Source organism: Cervus elaphus, chromosome 2, assembly GCF_910594005.1.
Source record: "Cervus elaphus chromosome 2, mCerEla1.1, whole genome shotgun sequence".
Classification (NCBI taxonomy): Eukaryota; Metazoa; Chordata; class Mammalia; order Artiodactyla; family Cervidae; genus Cervus; species Cervus elaphus.
Window position 1 is genome coordinate 5,463,232 of NC_057816.1, and position 20,500 is coordinate 5,483,731.

Genomic DNA, 20,500 nt, shown 5'->3' on the forward strand with positions numbered 1-20,500 from the left:
CTCCCAATGACCCTGCAAAAGGAAGCTCAGGGTGAGTGGGAGGTGGGTGTGGGCTGCCAAGTCCCATGTTGGGAGCCTCTCCTGGGTGCTGTGGGGACTCTTTGAAGTGAAGTGTTAGTCACTCAGTCATGTCCGACTCTTTGAGACCCCATGGACAGTAGCCCACCAGGCTCCTCTGTCCATGGAATTTTCCAGGCAAGAATACTGGACTGGGTTGCCATTTCCTTGCCATTGTCAAGATTCCAGGGGATCTTCCTGACCCAAGGATTGAATCTTGGTCTCCTGCATTGCAGGAAGATTCTTTCCCAACTGAGCCACCAGGGAATCCTTGGGGGGCTCTTTGCTGACCTGCGAACACAGCAGATGTGGCCTGGAGATGGGATAGGGGTGACAGTGGTAAGACTGAGGGGAGCTTATTATGGGCCTGGCACTTTCCTAAGGCTTTGCGTTAACCCAGTAATCCCGAAACAGCCCTTTGAACCCTTTGAGCTGAGTATCCCTGGTTTGTTGTTCAGTTGCTCAGTCATGTCGGACTCTTTGCAACCACATGGATTGCAGCACGCCAGGCTTCCTGGTCTTTCACCAACTCCCGGAACTTGATCAAACTCATGTCCATTGAGTCAGTGATGCCATGCAACCATCTCATCCTCTGTCATCCCCTACTCCTCCTGCCTTCAGTCTTTCCCAGCATCAGGGTCTTTTCTAATGAGTCAGTTCTTCACATCAGGTGGCCAAAGTATTGGGGCTTCAGCTTCAGCACCAGTCCTTCCAATGACTATTCAGGGGTTGATTTCCTTTAGGATGGACTGGTTGGATCTCCTTGCAGTCCAAGGGACTCTCAGGAGTCTTCACCAACACCACAGTTCCAAAGCATCAATTCTTCCCTGCTCAGCAGCCTTTTTTATAGTCCAACTCTCACATCCATACAGGACTACTGGAAAAGCCGTAGCTTTGACTAGACAGCCCTTGGTCGGCAGTGATGTCTCTGCTTTTCAATCCCTGGTTTACAGGTGAGGAAGCTGAGGCACAGAGAAGTGGAGTTAATCTCCAGAGTCACAACAGAGGGAAGTGGCAGAGTGGGGATTTGAACTAGCACCTCCCATCCCTGAGGCCACTGAGGGACACATGGGTGCTCCCCTACACGCAGAGACACGCAGACACAGAGACCTAGAAACAGACAGACACGGACACACACACACACACACGCACACGCACACACCCACACACACACGCCAGGCACGCCCTCAGCCGCGCAGGGCCTCCCCCAGCGGAGGAGGAGGTGGCCCGGGGGCGGGGCGCGGCCGGTCCCGGCGCCGGGAGGAAGTGCCGGCCCCCTGCCTGGACTCCCGGGCGAGTCCTCCCGCGGGTCGGGCCATGGAGGCGGAGCCGCCGCTCTACCCGGTGGCGGGGGCCGCGGGGCCGCAGGGCGATGAGGACCGGCTCGGAGTCCCCGACGGGCCCGAGGCCCCGGTGAGCGGGGACGCGGATGGCGTCGGGGCGCGGGCGCCGGGAGGGCCTGGGTCTCCCTGGCGGGAGAGGGATGCGGCCCCGGGGGGCGGGGGCAGCGGGGCTGGACGCGGGAGCGGCCGGGATGTGCCTTTGCGAGCGGCAGTGGTGCCCCGCAGCTGGACGAGCTGGTGGGCGCGTACCCCAACTACAACGAGGAGGAGGAGGAGCGTCGCTACTACCGCCGCAAGCGGCTCGGCGTGCTCAAGAACGTGCTGGCGGCCAGCGCGGGCGGCACGCTCACCTACGGCGTCTACCTGGGTAGGTGGCCGGCGGCGCGCCCCGCTGGGGGCGGGCTGGGCCCCGGGCCCAGCGAGGAGGCACTGCCCACGGGCTCCGCGCGGGGACCCAAGGCTCCCCCTTCCTCCTCCGGCTCCATCTGCGGATCTGTTTCTCAGGGAAAGAGAAACCTCGGCCTCCCTTCCTCTTTCACTTCTCGATCTGCGCCCGTGCAGATGCAGCTGTGGCGCCCCCTCAGTGGGGGCGTCCCGGGGTGGGGGCTCTGGGGGCCCTGGGCGGATCTGCTGCCATCCTCGGGGCGGGGGGCATGGGGGCTCTGGGGTCCGAAAGTCTTGCAGAGCGACGCAGGGGCGGGGGGGGGGGGGTTCTAGATTCAAGTCGCCGTCGTTGCCACTGCCCGGTGGGACCTGGGCCTCCCCGCTGTTCTCCTGGGCATTGGAGTTAGGGATCGCTTTGGTGCCTGGAGCTCCCCGCTGGGCTTTGCGTTCCCGCCTCTGCTGGGTTGACCCCAGAGCCAGGCGGCCCCCTCCATACCCACTCCCTGCCGCCCAGGCCTCTTGCAGATGCAGCTGATCCTGCATTATGACGAGACCTACCGCGAGGTGAAGTACGGCAACATGGGGCTGCCCGACATCGACAGCAAGATGCTGATGGGCATCAACGTGACGCCCATCGCGGCCCTGCTCTACACGCCGGTGCTCATCAGGTGCGCCGGCCACCGTCCCTGCCAGGGCTGGGCTGCCCGCACTCCGACCTTGAAGGGGTGCAAGGGCTATTGGACGCCGGGGTCTCCAGCTGCCCTGGTGTTCCTGGGGGCTGGGGAGAGGCCTTGCTGACCTGGAGGGGTGAGAGAGAAGGGGTGAAACCCAGGTTTGGGGAAGAAACAAGAGCTTTGACCTGGGACACTGTGGGTTTCAAGCAAGAGAAATTCGCTCTGGCTCCTTCCCTCAGCTTGCCCGTACCCCACGTGGCATCATTGTCGTGCCCTGCTTTGTGGCCTGGAGCCACAATGAGCTTATGAGGTCAGGGCTGTGGCGTTTCTGGAAAGAACCTGATCAGCTAGCAAAGCCCAGGGACACACCCCAGGACCCATCAGCGGTGGCAGTGTTGAGGGACATTGCTCACTGCAAAGGCCACGGTTGGGCCGGTGCCCTGGGGGTGTCTACTCCAGACCTGAGCCTTACTGGCATCCGGGGCCATCGCCGGGCCCTCCACAAGAACCTAACCACCAGGTGGTAGGTCTGTGTTCAGATGGGACCCAGAGATCAGGGTGTACACTGGATCTCTTCCCCTGTCTTTCCAGAACAAGAGCAACCCTGCCCCACCCCCAAGCTTGTGGGCTGTTTCCTTGTCTTAAAATTAAAGAGAGAGAGGGGGTGAGGGAGAGAGAGAGGCTGAGAAAGAAAGAAAGGAAGGAAGGAAGAAAACCTCCTAGGATAAATTTTCAGACCTGCCCTGACTAGGTCAGAGGCATATAAAAGGCTTTATGGCTCTTGAAACCTATCACTGTTATTCACAGCGACCTCATTTCCTTTGTGCTGGGCACTTTATAAGCATATCACATTCCCTACAATCCAAGGTGGATGCTCTAATCTTAGACACAGGGAGGCCAAGAGATTGAACCGATTCCCACAGGCAGAAGTGCAGACTGGAAAGCCTGAACCCAGGCAGAGTGACTTGGAACCCCCATGCTTTCCCTACCCCCATACTCCCAGGTGGACTTTCCAAAGGACTGTACCACCTGCCTGAGCTCTGACTGTGTTATGTTTAAAACCACAGCCTCACCAGCAATGAGTGTTAGTAGTTTTACTTTTTGCAGTTTCAAAATGTACAGTGCAGTTTCGGTGCCCTTCCCCAAATAGATCAGGGGAGGCTGAATGTCTCTTTATTAGATGGCAGTTCAGTTCAGCTCAGTCTCTCAGTCGTGTCCGATTCTTTGTGACCCTGTGGACTGCAGCACGCCAGGCTTCCCTGTCCATCACCAACTCCCGGAGCTTACTCAAACTCATGTCCATTGGGTCAGCGATGCCATCCAACCATCTCATCCTCTGTTGCCCACCCCCTTCTCCTCTTGCCCTCAATCTTTCCCAGCATGAGGATCTTTTCCAGTGAGTCGACTTTTTCACATCAGGTCGCCAAAGTATTGGAGCTTCAGCATCAGTCCTTTCAATGAATACTCAGGGTTGACTTCCTTTAGGATTGACTATTTTGATCCTAGGTGTGTGACCACATGATCATGGTTATCTAGGTCATTAAGACCTTTTTTGTATAGTTCTGTGTATTCTTGCCACTTCTTCTTAATCTCTTCACAAGCAAGTATACTCCAATAAAATAAAATAAAATAAAAAAGAACCAGGACCCTATTGTAGAAGAGAAAGCAATTGTATCAGAAAACCAGAGTCACTGAACTTTGAGCTTGCTGGAAACTCAAACAAAGAAAGGAAATAATGAGCACAAATACTCAAAACAGACAAACAAAAACCAAAACAAAGCTAATCCCAAGATGAGAGGGGTGGTTTCTAACCCGATTGGCCTCAACACTCTGAATGGGCCCTTATCCTGTCATTTGTCAACCCCTTCCTAACATAGTGTGACACTTTCCAAGAGCCAGTGAGGCTGTTGTCCTAGGAGCCAGTGAAGAGGAAATTTCCCAACTGACCATGCTGGACTGAAAGGGCAAAGTGCAGAGGGGACGTGGCGCTAGGGCTCTCTGCGTGGTCCTCAGTTTTCCTCCACCCAGTTTCCTGGGACAAGTTCCTTAGACGTTCGCTTTGGGTCCCGCAGTCACTGTTCGTGGGTAGAGGAGGGGCCTTGTGTCCACAGGCCACTGTCTCCTGACACCTTCTCCTCGCTTTATCTCCGCTGTCCCTGCGGTGGCCATGAGAAGCTCGCAGCTGGGGCACGACGCACGTTACATCGTGTGGTTACAGGGCTCAGGGCTCACCTGAGGCCACCAGCAAGTCCGTATCTCTGAGACTCTAGTTCAGGTCCCTCGATTCCAATGCCAGGGGTCTCTCCCCACCTCACCCAGCCTCAGGAGCTGGGACCCGGAGTTGTGGCCCCTGTGGTCTGGGGCCGCAGCTGCCTAGGTAGCCCGTGGTGCCAGCATCCTTCCTACCACCTGCAGGTTTTTTGGCACCAAGTGGATGATGTTCCTGGCTGTGGGCATCTACGCCCTCTTTGTCTCCACCAACTACTGGGAGCGCTACTACACGCTTGTGCCCTCAGCCGTGGCCCTGGGCATGGCCATTGTGCCTCTTTGGGCCTCCATGGGCAACTACATCACCAGGTGAGTCTGGTGGACAGCAGGGTGGAAGACCGGGAACCTAACAGAGCTGTACTGCCCACCTCAGCTGGCGGACTTTAGGCCAGCCTTATTTGCCCTCTGGGCCTCAGCTTCCCCATAGGTGGGACACAGGCCAGGTAGCACATATGCCTGGGTACAGAAAGTAAGGCATCTGGCTCACGTAGAGCTGGGGAAAGCCTTCTCTCCTTTGTGGTCCAGGATGGCCCAGAAATACTATGAGTACTCCCACTACAAGGAGCAGGATGAGCAGGGCCCCCAGCAGCGCCCACCGCGGGGCTCCCATGCACCCTACCTCCTGGTGTTCCAAGCCATCTTCTACAGCTTCTTCCACGTGAGTGCCATACCTGGGGACGCTGGGGGCAGGCTATTCCAGGCCCAGAATCACATATTGCAGCCCATCCCACAGTCTTTCCAGCCCTCTAGTCCACTGCCCTTTCTTAGGCCAGCCCTTGCTTGCTTACCTCTGGTTACAGAGACCTCATTACCTCACTGTCCATGGTGCTGACCAGGAGGACGTCCTCCTGCAACGGGCACCCCCCACCACCGGACTGCCCCCCAGAGGTGGGAGGGTCCCTGTCCTCCCAAGGCTGTGCCCAGACCCCTCCCAGATGGTGCCTGTGCTCTCCACCTGGGTCCTTGCCCCACACCTGACCCACACCACCCTCTGCCCACAGCTGAGCTTCGCCTGTGCCCAGCTGCCCATGATCTACTTCCTGAACCACTACCTGTATGACCTGAACCACACGCTATACAACGTGCAGAATTGCGGTTAGTGCTCAGGGGGGTGGGTTCCCTAAGGTCTGCTCGCCTCCCCCACTGAGTCACCCGCCAGACACTGGGCCCTCAAGGGCAGAAAGGATGCCCTCGCTCACAGGATCCAGAGCTGAGAGCGTGCCGTCACAACTCTGGTGATCAGGAAAAGCAAAGGGCCTTGTCCTTAGGACATCTGACTCAGCCTGGGGTCAGGGTAGGATGCATCAGGGAAGGCTGCCTAGAGGAGGTGCCATCTGGGCTGAGGCTGCCTGTGGAATCTCTCAGGATCAAGTATACCCTCAATGCAGGGAGATGTATGGAGGTGGGAGGTGGGCTGGCAACCTGGGGAGAGGTATTTTCAGCCCCCTTGGCCCTCACCTCCAAAGTGCTTTCCAAAGGAACCCTGCCTTTGCAGGCACGGGTCCTCAGCCACCCCCTCTAACACTCCCCTCACCCATCTGCTTGGTCCCATTTCTTTATGGCTGAGTTGCCAGTGTGCCCTGCTCCCTGCCTCACGATACCCCCCCACCCTCCCGTTTCTCAGGCACTAACAGCCAGGGCATCCTTCTCGGCTTCAACAAGACGGTTCTGCGAACGCTACCGCGGAGCCGAAACCTCATTGTGGTGGAGAGCGTGCTCATGGCGGTGGCCTTCCTGGCCATGCTGCTGGTGCGGCCCGGGGTGGGGGTGTGGCGGGGTCGGGTCTGGGGCCCCTGGCGGGGAGAGAGGTGGCTTCGTCTGAGTCCGGAGTCAGGGCTGAGTCCTCGGGAGGGGACCTGAGCCTACGCGCTGGGCTTGAGGCTTGGAGGCGTGGCCGATGCCTGTGGACTGAGAGGAGTTGGAATACCGGAGGCCAGTGAGAGAGGGTCCAGGCCAGATCCGGGGTAGAGCTGGAGACCCGGTCGAGCTGGAGGACTGGCTGTGACACCGGGCGGAACCGGGGGTGGGGGGAGTGGGGGGGCGGGGCGAGGGTCCGAGGTGTGGCTTCAACCTGGGGGCGGGGCCGGGAGGCAGGTCCTGGGATTTGCCGGGGGCGGGGCCGAGTTCAAGGGGCGGAGCCAGGGCTCCCAGCTGCCCGCCCCCTCCCTCACCACCTGGCCCGCAGGTGCTGGGCCTGTGCGGAGCCGCATACCGGCCCACGGAGGAGATCGACCTGCGCAGCGTGGGCTGGGGCAACATCTTCCAGCTGCCCTTCAAGCACGTGCGCGACTTCCGCCTGCGCCACCTCGTGCCCTTTTTCATCTACAGCGGCTTCGAGGTGCTCTTTGCCTGCACTGGTCTCGCGCTGGTAAGTGCAGCCTGCAGAGGGTAAAGCCAGATAAAGTCCACGGCATTTGAATTTTGGAAAAACAAGTTTCGAATAAGTTTCAAATAAGTTTCGAATTGATCAGTTCAGTTCAGTTCAGTTCAGTGGCTCAGTGGTGTCTGACTCTTTGTGACCTCATGGACTGTAGCACGCCAGGCCTCCCTGTCCATCGCCAACTCCAGGAGTTTACCCAAACTCATGTCCATTGAGTCAGTGATGCCATCCAACCATCTCATCCTCTGTCGTCCCCCTTCTCCTCCTGCCTTCAATCTTTCCCAGCATCAGGGTCTTTTCAAATTTCGAATTTATAAGTATGTGTAATACAAGTACAGTTGGCCCTCCGCATGTGCAGATCCAGAGGGCCCACAGTACTACCCCATTCTATAGAAGAGACCTGAGCATCTACAGAGGCTATCCGCAGAGAGTCCTGGAGCCAAACTCCTGCAGACACCGAGGGACAATCATGGGCCCAGATATCCTCCCCCTCTCCTTTTGCCTCTCTCCCCCAGTCCCCGTGTACCTTGGGAAAGTTACTTTCACCTCTCCCAGCCTGCTTCCTCATCTGGGAAGTGTCTAATGACTCACTTCCAGTTGAGACGGAATCGTGCCCAGAAAGTGTTTGGTTCCATGCGGGTTCCAACCTTGGTGTCTGGGGCCACTGTCCAAGCATTTTCTCATGGTCTATCCCTAAGGAAACTTCCCACAAGCTTTGGAGGAAGTTGGCCCTGTGGTGGCCATTGAGAGGGCAGGATGTGGCCTGACCTGAGTCAAAGAGCCTGGGCCAGCTGACCACCAACCTCACCCTCGTCCCCTTTAGGGCTACGGTGTGTGCTCGGTGGGGCTGGAACGCCTGGCGTACCTCCTCGTGGCTTATAGCCTGGGCGCCTCGGCCTCCTCGGCCCTGGGCCTGCTGGGGCCGTGGCTGCCACGGCCGGTGCCCCTGGTGGCTGGGGCTGGACTGCACCTGCTGCTCACTCTCAGCCTCTTCTTCTGGGCCCCCAAGCCCCGGACGCTGCAGCACATCTGGATTCTCTACACAGTAGCCGTGCTCTGGGGTGTGGGCAGTGCCCTCAACAAGACTGGGATCAGCAGTGAGTACAGCCGTGGGCCCTGGGTAGCTGGACAGGGGATCCAGTGGCTCCTCGGGGCAGTTGTGGGGAGCACAGACATCCCAGGGACAGACTTAGGGTCGATGGACACTCTGGAGGGCCGTCATGAGGACTGTGCCTTGGTGGGTGCAGGTGGGATCCCTATGCACACTGTTGGGGGGGGATGTCCCGTGGACACTGCAGCGACAGATGGGGTCTGTGGACACCCTCAAAGCAGGTATGGAGTCACCTGCATGAACATCCTGTTGACTCCCAGGGCAGGCATGGGACCCAGGGTGACATTGTGTGGTTCCGTGAGCTGAGTATGGGGCTCTGTGGACACCCCTTCAGTTCAGTTCAGTTCAGTCACTCAGTCATGTCTGACTCTTTGCGACCCCATGAGCTGCAGCACGCTAGGCCTCCCTGTCCATCACCAACTCCCGGAGTTTACTCAAACTCATGTCCATCGAGTCAGTGATGCCATCCAGCCATCTCATCCTCTGTCGTCCCCTTTTCCTCCCGCCTTCAATCTTTCCCAGCATCAGGGTCTTTTCCAATGAGTCAGTTTTTCACATCAGGTGGCCAAAGTATTGGACACCTCTTAGGAACCATGTAAAAAAAAAAATGGGGAGGCGTTATTTCATACTAGGGGGCAGGGTCCACCTTGGCATAGTTTTCAGAACACTGGAAACATATCAAGGTCTCTGCCCCAGAACAGGTCCATTGCATCCCAGAATAATAACCAGGGTGTGTCCATTAGGGGGCTCACTGGAAAAGTCCCTGATGCTGGGAAAGATTGAAGGCAAAAGGAGAAAGGGTCAACAGAGGATGAAATGGTTAGTTAGCATCACTGACTCAATGGACATGAGTTTCAGCAAACTCCGAGAAATAGTGAAGGACAGGGAAGCCTGGAGTGCTGCAGTCCATGGGATCGCAGAGAGGGAGATGACTGAGTGACCCAACAATAATGAACCACTAGGGGGCAAGCCAGGACCGGTTTACAACAGCTTTCTAAGGGCTCTTGCCAAGGGCTGGGACCAGCGCAGGGCATGTGGGGTCCCCAGAGGGAGAACCGCAGCTCTGGGCCCCACCTGGCTCCTCTCCCCTCTCTGCCCTGCCCTGTCTGCAGCACTCCTGGGAATCCTGTATGAAGACAAGGAGAGGCAAGACTTCATCTTCACCATCTATCACTGGTGGCAGGCTGTGGCCATCTTCACCGTCTACTTGGGCTCAGGCCTGCCCATGAAGGTGAGGACCCTCCCTACTTGACTCCCTAGACAACAGGTACTTTTGAGTGCCCGCCCTGGCCTCACAGACCCTGAAAGGCATTCTCTGTCCAAGAGCCAGACCCTGGGCAAAGCCCACTGGCTTGTTACTTACTGCTTCATCTCCTGCCAGCCTCAGTTTACCTGTGTCTGAAAGGGTTCATAGTTTGCCCTCTAGCCTTGTGGGCACGTCCCCGCTGCCTTGTGGGCTGTTCGGTCACCTGTTAACTAGATGTTGGGCTCTGAGCTGGATGCTGAAAGTCTCTCTCCCTCCTTGACCCTCAAGGGTCCTGGCCAACTTTAAAAACAAAAATTTTTTTTTAATTTATTTGACTGCACTGGGTCTTAGTCACAGCACACAGGATCTTAGTTGGAGCATGTGGGATCTAGTTGCCTGGCCAGGGACTGAACCTGGGCCTCTTGCATTGGGAGCACAGAGTCTCAGCCACTGGACTATCAGGGAAGTCCCTGGCAAACTTTTTTTTTTTTTTAAATGAAATAGCGTAGGGAATAGCCGGGAGTATGCCTGTGAATATGTGTGAATGTACTGCCTTATGATGTAAAATTATTTCTGACTGCCTGTTACAGTCAAACCCTGTAACAAGTGTCACTTATGGTCCTCACATGTAAGGGAGAGAGTAATTTAAGCCCTGTTAAGGTGGGCCAAGCCTCCGTTCACGTCTACCCCGGGAGGCAAAAGGATTATCAATACAGTAAGGGAAACCGAGGCCCTGAGAAGTAGGGTGGCCGGCCATAAAGGACAGAGCTGGGGTTCGGGCCTTGCCGGCAGGACGGTACCCAAAAAGCTTGGCTGGACCCCAGGAGGAGGGACTGCAGCTGAGCTGCCTCTCCGGGCGAGGGGCCGGGCCGGGAGGGCGGCGGCCGGCGGCCCGCGGGTCCCCTGCATCCCCCGCTGTTTGCCCAGGCTAAGCTGGCGGTGCTGCTGGTGACGCTGGTGGCCTCCGCCGCCTCGTACCTGTGGATGGAGCAGAAGCTGCGGCGGGGCGTGGTCCCGCGCCAGCCCCGCATCCCGCGGCCCCAGCACAAGGTGCGCGGCTACCGCTACCTGGAGGAGGACAACTCGGACGAGAGCGACGCGGAGGGCGAGCGCGGCGGCTGCGGAGGCGGCGGCCGGGGGGACTGCGCGGAGGAGGAGGCGCCGCCCGCCGGGCTACGACCCGGCCCGGAACCAGCCGGTCTCTACCGCCGGCCCTGTCCCTACGAACAGGCGCAGGGAGGCGATGGGCCAGAGGAGCAGTGAGGGGCCAAGCGTGATCTCCGGCCTAGGTTTAACGCGTCTCAGGTCGGGGCCCCTCTGATTCCGCGCGCCAATTTCAGGAAGGACCCTCTGCGTGCCCCGCCCCGAGTTCAGGAACGCCCCTCCCAGAGCCTGGCCACCTGGAGCTTGGGGTCCTCCCCGCAGCCTCTTCCAAGGCGGGCTGGGTCCTCGAGACCCCTCCCAGTGTTCAAGAGACCGCACAGCGGAAACCCTCCTCTGACCTTAGGGGTCCTCTCTCCACGACCCCCTTCCCGGCCCCAGCCCCGGGGCAGGGACCCCGCCGGCCCGCCCCAGCTCCCGGCTCCAGGTCTGGGCCGATTGATGTGTCGCCCGCTTTGCACATTCTATCCCACGGTCCGTATGACTTTAAGAAAATGGGCAATAAAGAGATTTTTGTATTGTCCTGATTGGGAAGCGTGTCGTGGGTGAGCAGAGATGGCCCGGCGTGTGTGGCCGGGTGACCTAGCCGACTGGGGCACTGGGGTCGCCTGCCTTGAACTGAAGTTGGGGAGGGAGGGTCCCCTAAGCCCTGCTCACCAGGCTATCCCCGCTCCTGGAGGTACCGCCCCTCCCCACCCCCGCTGGCTTTTGCCAGTTCCACCCCACCCACTCAGGACAAAGAGGCGCCTGGGCGTCTACAGTAGGGACCTCAGGGGAGTGTGATGGGGGCAGCCAGCCCCCCAGATGGTCTAGAGGAGGGGATGGAATCCTGCAGCCCAGGTCCCGCTGCCCCCTCCTCTAACATCCCCAGCCCTCCTGCCCCACCCCCGTCTTTTCTTTACCCCTTGGGTGGCTTCTGCCCACAACTCCCCAAGGGACTCCTTTTGGGGCCAAGTCCATTTCTGAGCCATGCGAGGGTCACCCTGTGTCCAGTATGGGCCTGGGGCATTGATGTCCGAGCCCAGCTAAACTTGGCTGCTGGTCTTCCGGGGTGACAACCTACTCTGTGATGTCCATGAGGGATGCAGATGCTGGTGGGAGGGGCAGACCCCTATCCCCCGAGGTCACCCACCACTGTGGGGAGAGGGGACTGAGATCCCACTGTGAGGGGAGGCAAGGGGACCACAGGAGGGTCCTGGAGCCCAGCTGCACCCCAGCAGATCCGTACCAGCAATGCTGGAGCCAAAGCATTCCTCCTCACAGCACATCCACCCCTGGCTGACTCCCAGACCCTTGTCCACACCCACTTCGGCATCAGTCTCCTAGTTTCTTCCACCCACTGTGGCCCTCTCTCCTCTGCCTCCCGCAGACCTCACTTGAGTTTGGTTCCAGCAGCCTCAGCGGGCCCTGGAGCCAGACTCTGGAACTCAGACAGGGGGTCAGCCCGTCTGAGCCACTTTCCTCCTCTGTAAACAGTATCTGTGGTGGCACCAAGGTCCACAGAGCCTGTAGGAAACTCACAAGGGCACAGAGGATATTTTAAATTGTCTAAAATGTGGACATGTCCCTGCTCTGAGCAAATTAACAGATTCAGGTGGTTCACAGTTTCAGCGTTAGATGACACCACAAATCCTTTCATGTCACATCTTTGAGAAGGTGGGTTTCCTGTGGTTTTGGGATAAAAAAAATGGACATAACCATGGAGCAAGAAATGAGACCGGGGGTGTCCCATCTAATTCCAGGTTTGAGAAGCTGACTGGTGCACACAGCCAGTTTGTAAGTCACAGTGGTTATTGTTGTCGAGTCATAATGTCATATCTGACCCTTCTGCGACCCCATGGACTGTAGCCCACCAGGCTCCTCTGTTCATGGGGTTTTGAAGGCAAGAATACTGGAGTGGGTTGCCATTTCTTTCTCCAGGGGATCTTCTCAACCCAGGAATCGAAACTGAGTCTCCTGCATGTGTCTCCTACATTGTAGGTGAATTCTTTACCACTGAGCTACCAGTGAAGCCCGGTGGTTATTAGTGAAGGAAATAAAAATGCCATTTTTTCTTTCTTTCTATTGGTGTGTATTATTCAATATATTTTCTAAGTGACTACTAAGTTATTAGATCATATTTATTGATTGGACCTAAAATAATTCACAAATAGAACAGTTAGATATTTCTTTTGGCTTAGGAGCACCGTGAAAAAATTAGAGACACTGAAGTTTCAGGACCAGGGAACGCTTGGGCAGCTCTGTGTTAGCAGAGGGCCGGCATGGAGTTACCCACAGGGAGTCCCTCGTTGGACCCTGGGCCCCCCTCCTGCCTTGTCCGGAGAACTGCAGCATCTTTTCTGGCCCCAGCCTGGGGACAGAGATTAAACCTATGGTCTGTGATGCCCCAGGCCCTGCTCTGAACCAGCATAAACTAGTCACCAAGTTGTTTTTGGCAGATTCGAGGATCCTGCCATTAGGAGGGCAGCGAGGCCCACTCCTCTCCACAGCCTCCCCAGCAGGTGATCTCTAGACTCAGACAGATGAAGGGGCTGAAAACTGCCTGCCTCATACACAGACTTTCAATGACAAGCAGACCCAGACTGGGTCATGCGGGGGGGCTGGCACCCTGTCCTCCCCGTTCCCCAGCAGCACCTGGCATGGAAGGCAATATTCTCTGATGGCAGATGTGACGACCTCCTTCTGGCAGGGTTCCAGCCAAATTCTAGACAGAGCTGGGCAACCAGATGCTTGAGCCATAAGCAGGGCGGGGCATCATTTGGAAAAGTGTGGGTGCCTGGGTGTGCCAGGCAAGCAAGAGGAGGGGAAGGCAATGGATCTACAGCTGGCCACAGTTCAAAGTCATTTCCAGGGATGAGCCCAGGCACGCGGAGCAGCCGCCTGGGAGAGAGCATGACTTCCAATGACATGCCTTGCAGGTGGGTAGGCTCCCCATCAGAAGACTCCGCGCCCCACCTCTTACTGCTCCTGGCACTTGGACAAGACCCACAGACAGACACACGGAACGGGCCACACCCATAACAAGCAACACACACATACACACCCAGAACAAGCAGGATAACTGTCATGGCAGCAAGCCCCAGCAGGCCAGCTCTTACAGGGACGCCTAATTAAGCCATCAGATGTGGATGCTCCATCTCTTGGCAGCTCCAGGTCTGGTTGTAAAGTACAATATTGATGTCTCTGTCACCTCTGGGTAAGGGGGCCGGGTGGCCGTCTGGACTCCAAAGTGCAAAGTCAGACTCAGCATCATGGTCTTGGCTTCCGTGATTCTGTGTCAATCTGCCCTTGGGTAATTTTAAAAATTATATGATTCCAAGACTCTGTTGTGTAAGATTTTAACTATCTTCTCATTATGGATTTGCCTCTTCTAGCCATTTCATGTAAAACAAATCATTCAACATGTTCCCTTTGATGTCTGTTTATTTTTCCACTTAATCTAATGTTTTCAAGTTTCATCCATATTGTAGCACATGTATAGGTTCTTCATTTTTTAAAAAAATAGACTATATTTTAGAGTGGTTTTAGATTCGCAGCAAAGCTTCATTCCTTTCTAAGGTGGAATAATATTCCATTGTATGGATACACCATATTGGTTTACCCATTCATCCACCAATGGACATTTGGGTTGTCTCTACATTTTGGCTGTTGTGAATAATGCTTCCATGAACATTCATGAACAAATATTTGTTTGGACACCTGTTTTCAATTTGGGAAAGTGTACACCTAGGAGTGGATTGCTTGGTCATGTGGTACCTATGCTAAATTTTTGAGTAACTGCCAAACTTATTTCTAAAGCAGAGGTATCATTTGACAGTCTCACCAGCGGTGTATGGAAATTCTAATGTCTGCACACCCTTACCAAGACGTGTTATTTTCTGTTTTTATGGTTTTTTTGTAGTTGTCATTTCATTATAGCTACTCTAGTGGGTATGAAGTAGTACCTTATTGTGTTTTTGATTTGAAATTCTATAATGATCCGTGAGACTGGACATCTTTTCATGTGCTTTTTGATCATTTGTATATCTTCTTTGGAGATAAGTACTTTGCTATTCAGGTACTTTGCGCATATTTAAATTGGAATTTTTACTTCTTGTGGCTGAGTTGTGAGACTTCTTTATATATTCTAGATACATAACCCTTATCAGATTATATTGCAAATGTTTTCTCACATTCTGTAGGTTGTCTTTTTACTTTCTTAATAATGTCCTTTGATGCACAAAAGTTTTCAGTTTTTGTAAATCCCAATTTATCTATTTATTCTTTTGTTGTTCATGCTTTTGGTATCATATTTAAGAATCCACTGTGAAATCCAAGGTTATGAAGATTCACTCCTATGTTTTCTAAGAGTTTTATTGTTTTAGCTCCTTTATTAGGTTGTTGATACATACTGAGTTAATTTTTGAATATGGAGTTAAGTAGGTATTCAACTTCTTCGCATGTGGTTAGTCTGGTGTCCCAACACCATTTATTGAAGAGACTATTCTTTCCATAGCTTCCCTAGTGGCTCAGTTGGTAAAGAATCTGCCTGCAATGAAGGAGACCCGGGCTTGATCCCGGGATGGGGAAGATTCCCTGAAAGAGGGAATGGCTACCCACTCCAGTACTCTTGCCTTTTTTCTTTCCATACTGGATGATCTTGGCATCCTTGTTGGAAATCAACTGGTAATAGATATTTGGGTTTGTTTCTAGACTCTTAATGCTATGTTTTTGGTCTATCTGTCAGTCCTTAAGCAATAATCAAAATGTCTTTAATTACTGTAGTTTGTAATAAGTTCACACATCAGGAAATGTAAGTCCTCTAACTTTGTTTTTCTTTCTAAATACATTTTTTGCTATTTAAAACATGAGGATTGGACTTACAATTACATATGAAGATTGGCTTTTCCATTTCTACAAAACATTAGAGTTTTGATAGAGATTACATTGTATCATAGATCACTTTGAGGAGCATTGCCATATTAAACATTATTCAGTTTTTCATCTCTCAGGCCTTCACTTCCAAGGTGACCAAGGAAAAAGAAGGAACAACAGTCAGGCCAAAAAGGGCAGTGGCCACGTGCAGCCCACCCACAGCGCCAGCTGTGCCCGGTATGTGCTCAAGGACAAGGCCATTAAGAAGTTCATCAAAACACAAGTTCATCAAAACATAACAGAGACTGCGGCCATCAAAGACATTTCTGACGCAAATGTCTTCAATACCTACGTGTCTCCCAAGCTGTATGTGAAACTACAATACTGTGTGAGTTGTACCATTCATAGCAAGGTAGTCAGGAACCATTCCCGTGAAGCCTGGAAGGACTGAACACCCCCACCCCAATTTAGAAAGGGGGGTGCCGCCCCATGACCTTTGCCAAAGACCAAGTGGGGAGCTAAGTCCTTAATGACCAAAGAAAAACTGCCCTCTGGAAAAAGGTGAAGTCAAAATTATATTTTAAAAAATATTAAGTTTTCCAATCCATGAACATGGGATATCTTTCCACTTATTTATATATTCTTTAATTTCTTCCTGCAGTATTTTGCAGTTCAGTGTAAAAAAATTTCCCCTTCCTTGGTTAAATTTATTCCTAGGTATTTTATTCTTTTGGATGATATTGTAAATAGAATTGTTTTCTAAATTTCCTTCTCAGATTGGTCACTGCTAGCATATAGAAACACAGCTGATTTTTGAGCGTTGATTTTATATCCTGTAATTTTGCCAAATGTGTTTATTAGCTCTAGTAGTATGTGTGTGTGTGTTCTATGGGATTTTTTTTTTTTTTTAACCTCACCACATGGGTTGCAGGATTTTAGTTCCCTGACCAGGGATCAAACCCAGGCTCTTGGCAGTGAGAGAGTGGAGTCCTAATCACTGGACCACCAGGGAATTCACCATCTTTGGAATTTTTTTATATGTAGAATCATATCATCAGCAAATAAAAATTGAATTACTCTTTAAAAAATATTTATTTAGGCTGCACTAGGTCTTCATTGCTGTGAGAAGGCTTTCTTCAGCTGTGGCAAGCGGGGGCTACTGTTAGCTGTGGTGCTCAGGCTTCTTATTGCGGTGGCCTCTCGTGTTGCAGAGCGTGGCTCTAGGCATACTCTAGGCTTCAGTAGTTGTGGCTTGTGGGTTTAGCTGCTCCACAGCATGTGGGATCTTCCCAGACCGGGGATCGAACCTGTGTCCCCTGCATTGCAGGCAGATTCTTTACCATCTGAGCCACCAACTCTATGTAATGTTCTATGATAGTAGAAGACGCCGCCGCTCACAAAGTCATAAATATGTGGCAAATGTTAAGATCTGATGAGGCTGGGTGTTGTGTGTGTGAATGATCGTGTTATCCTGTGTATTTTCTGTATGCCAGAAATATTGCATAAGGTTTAAAGAAAAAAGAAGACCCTTTACACCCCAGATGCTAGTATTCTCCATATCTGGAAGGTCAGCGTGGTTAGGAAGAACGTGAGCTCTCAAGACCATGCATTTCTCTGGGTCCAGGTTCTCAAACAGTCTTCACAAACTACGATTCAAGCCCATCCTGGGACCACAGCCCCCCAGCTGTCCCTTTGGCCCGGTGATGTGAAGGGCAGGAAGGCACCTCTGGTCTTGCCTTTGCTCCTGGCCACACCCTCACCAGGCTGGGCCCTTGAGGCTGGAGAGGACACACAGACTCCTGTCCTTCCCCCGACCCCCAGGCCTCTCACTGCCCGCAGTGCTTTGAAGTTTCTGGAAACATCCGACCCGCTCCCATAATGACTTTCCAGCGACCTCGTGAGATGGGTGTCACAGTTGGCTGCTTTCTCCCTATTCTGTGGATGGGGAGACTGAGACTCTGGGCATTCTGGACAGGGCTGGCTCCCGGCTGGGGAGCTTCCCTGCAGAAGAGCCACAAGAGAGGCTGCCAGGGGCCAGGATCTGACACAAAACTTACTGGGTAGCTTTTGCTAGGAATGACCAGGGAGCCACTATTTGTTCCCTCCAGGGAACCCAGTGCCACTTTCGAAATCCATCTGAAATTCGCAATCATTTGGAAACTGGTAAAGATGCTGATGCCAGGGCCCATCCCACCCCTGCTGGGGCAGAAGCCCAGGCATCTTCAGGTCCCCAGGGGCAAGTTTGAGGGTCCCCAAATTAACCTGTTGAGTCCCACTGAAGAGGCCAGGGTCCCGGAGTCCTGGGCACTGCTGTTTCTTTTCTCCCCAAGAAGGATCCTCTTCACAGGGCACCCAGCCACGTGGCCCTCTCCCCCTCCTGCCTAAGGGCTTCCCAGGGGGCTCCATGGTAAAGAAACACACCTGCCAATGCAGCAGATGTGACTTCAATCTCAGGGTCTGGAAGATCCCCTGGAGGAGGGCATGGCAACCCACTCCAGTATTCTTGCCTGTAGAATTCCATGGACAGAGGAGCCTGGCGAGCTACAGTCCATGGGGTCACAAAGAGTAGGATGCGGCTGAGCACGCACACATCCAGAGATGAGTTTGGGGCGACACCACTCAGACAGAAGTCTGGCAGGTCTCATTGGAAGATCATGGTCTAGTGTCTGCTGTTCTGTCCTGAGGTTTGTCGCATCCAACCCCTCCTTCCCCTCCCCTAGCTTGCGGTCACTTCCTGGAAAACACAGGAGCTATCCCGCTGCCCCAAACTCTGCAAAACCCCACCCCCCCATCCACATGGGTCACCCCCTGCAACATCCTCATCAGGGGGATCGTTCCTGTAAGCACCCAGCTTGACCCCCGACTTCCCCTCTCTACCCCACCCCACCCCTGGCCATCACCCATTCTCTGCTTCCCTGGAGCAGCAGAATTTCTTTTAAGCCTTTCTTCCCCCTGGGAATTGTTTGTTTACATTTTTTTACCATTTAAAAAAAATTAATATTTTCTTTGCCACGCCGCACAGCATGTGGGAATCTTAGCTCCCTGACCAGGGATCAAACCTGCCCTCCCCCACCCCACCCCACCCCCCGGCCCCCGCTTGCACTGGAAGCACGGATCTTAACCTCTGGACCACCAGAGAAGTCACAGAACTGTTTGCAAGAGTCATCTAGTGGGGCGGCTCTGAACTAGGGACAATGTCATTCCCCTGGGGACACTTGGCAGAGTCTGGCGACATTCTGTTTTGTCGTAACTGCGGAGGTGTAGAGCTGGGGAAGGCCAGCAGTCACAAAAGCTGAGGAGACCTGGGAGGGGAGGACCCCCCCGGAGCCCCGCCAGCACGTGGGTTTCAGACTTCTGTCCTCCAGAACTGGGAGAGTAACCCCTTGTCTCCAGCCATAGCCGTCGTTGTGGTTCGTTATCGCAGCCCCAGGAACCTGATCCGAGGCATTTGCAGAGCATCTCGCCATTGTCGCACTTTTCATTTCACAGTTGCTGTGGAGGCTGAAAATACTTTCACTTGCTTGTGGGCTATGCAGGCTTCTTGTGGATTCAGTTCGTTTAGTTTTCTGTTTGTTGGCTTTTGACCGTGTGGCTTGTGGGAACTTGTTGCCCAACCAGGGATTGAATCCATGCCCTTGGCAGTGAAAGCGTGGAGTCCTAGCCCCCAAACTGTCAGGGAATTCCCTGGTTTGTCTCACTTTAACAGCTTTGAGATACAATTGGTGAATTGCACAATCTGGTGGTTCCCAGGAGGCAGGCCGTAGCCCACCCCACCATACCCCACCCCCTGCTCTTCGATGGTTCTTGCCAGCCCTGACTTCCCTTCTGAGGTCTTGTGTGGCTCCCACTGGCCTGGTTCCCATCACAGCCAAGGAGCACCTCACAGCCCCGCCTAGGGTGCAAGCTGGTTCTCATGCTGTGCCTGGACCTGCTCTCCACAGCCCTCTGCCAAGGAGTGATCTTGATCTCTTGGGACACGCTTGGGGATGGAGGGCAGACAGGGGCAAACCACGCAGGAGGGATCAGCAGTGGGGCCTGAGTGCGTTCTTCTGCTTCCCAGAGCCTAGCAGGTGCTCTAGAAAGACTGGGGGAAACGTTAGGAGCCAATACTTACGAGCACTGATTTCTCGTCAGGAGCCGTGGTATCTATATCTATTCTTTCATCTGATCATGAGATCCTCTAGTTGCAGTTGTTGCCTCAGGGAGGCTCAGGGAGGTTAAGCAACTTGCCTGTGCTGTGTGAGACACACTCAATTGTGTCTTCCTGACCCCATGGACTGTAGCCCGCCAGGCTCCTCTGTCCATGGACAAGAATACTGGAGTGGGTTGCCATGCCCTTCTCCAGGGGCTCTTTCCCACCCAGGGATCAAACACAGGTCTGCCGCATTGTAGGGGGAATCTTTACCATCTGAGCCACCACCAGGGAAGCCCAAGTAACTTGCCTAGGGTCACACAGTAAATAGGAGAATAAGGGGAAAAAGGAACATGATGTGACACCCTGTGGCCACAGGGGTCCCTGGCCCATCCCCTCTCTCTCTGCAGCTGCCAGGGTCCCTTCCTCTGCCCTGAGGATGCCAGTGGGGCACCTGAGGAGAGCGCAAATGAAGGAGCCCTGTGGGGTAGGAATGAAGGCACAGACATGAGGATCTGGTGCAGGGACCTGGGTGGCTTGAAGAGCTCTGCTGGCTGAGGGCATCCTGGAGGAGGCTGCCAGGGTCCCACTGACAAAGTATTGATGCTTTCAAACTGTGGTGCTGGAGAAGACTCTTGAGAATCCCTTGGACAGCAAGGAGATCAAACCAGTCAATCCTAAAGGAAGTTAACCCTGAATATTCACTGGAAGGACTGATGCTGAAGCTCCAATACTTTGGCCACCTGATGCAAAGAGCCAACTTATTGGAAAAGACCTGATGCTGGGAGAGATTAAGGGCAGGAGGAGAAGGGGACGACAGAGGATGAAATGGTTGGGTGGCATCACCGACTCAATGGACATGAGTTTGAGCAAACTCCAGGAGATAGTGG

General features: G+C 54.0%; 1 protein-coding gene across 1 annotated transcript; it reads left to right on the forward strand.

The window, feature by feature from the left end:
- Window positions 1–1,282: 1,282 nt before the first annotated feature.
- Window positions 1,283–11,151, forward strand: UNC93B1 (unc-93 homolog B1, TLR signaling regulator). The gene is made up of 11 exons (XM_043924767.1): window positions 1,283–1,470; window positions 1,626–1,767; window positions 2,299–2,452; window positions 4,874–5,035; window positions 5,252–5,384; window positions 5,728–5,821; window positions 6,351–6,475; window positions 6,912–7,094; window positions 7,930–8,203; window positions 9,330–9,448; window positions 10,391–11,151. The coding sequence occupies exons 1-11, from the start codon at window positions 1,375–1,377 to the stop codon at window positions 10,724–10,726; spliced, it is 1,818 nt and encodes a 605-aa protein (XP_043780702.1). The 5' UTR covers window positions 1,283–1,374; the 3' UTR covers window positions 10,727–11,151.
- Window positions 11,152–20,500: the final 9,349 nt, after the last annotated feature.

What these genes read in the sequence shown, in the direction of transcription:
- UNC93B1 (XM_043924767.1), top strand. Translation starts at nt 1,375, where the DNA reads ATGGAGGCGGAGCCGCCGCTCTACCCGGTGGCGGGGGCCGCGGGGCCG. An exon ending in CACCTACGGCGTCTACCTGG is followed by an intron (nt 1,768 to 2,298) that starts GTAGGTGGCCGG and finishes CCTGCCGCCCAG; the next exon opens with GCCTCTTGCAGATGCAGCTG. An exon ending in ATGGGCAACTACATCACCAG is followed by an intron (nt 5,036 to 5,251) that starts GTGAGTCTGGTG and finishes TTTGTGGTCCAG; the next exon opens with GATGGCCCAGAAATACTATG.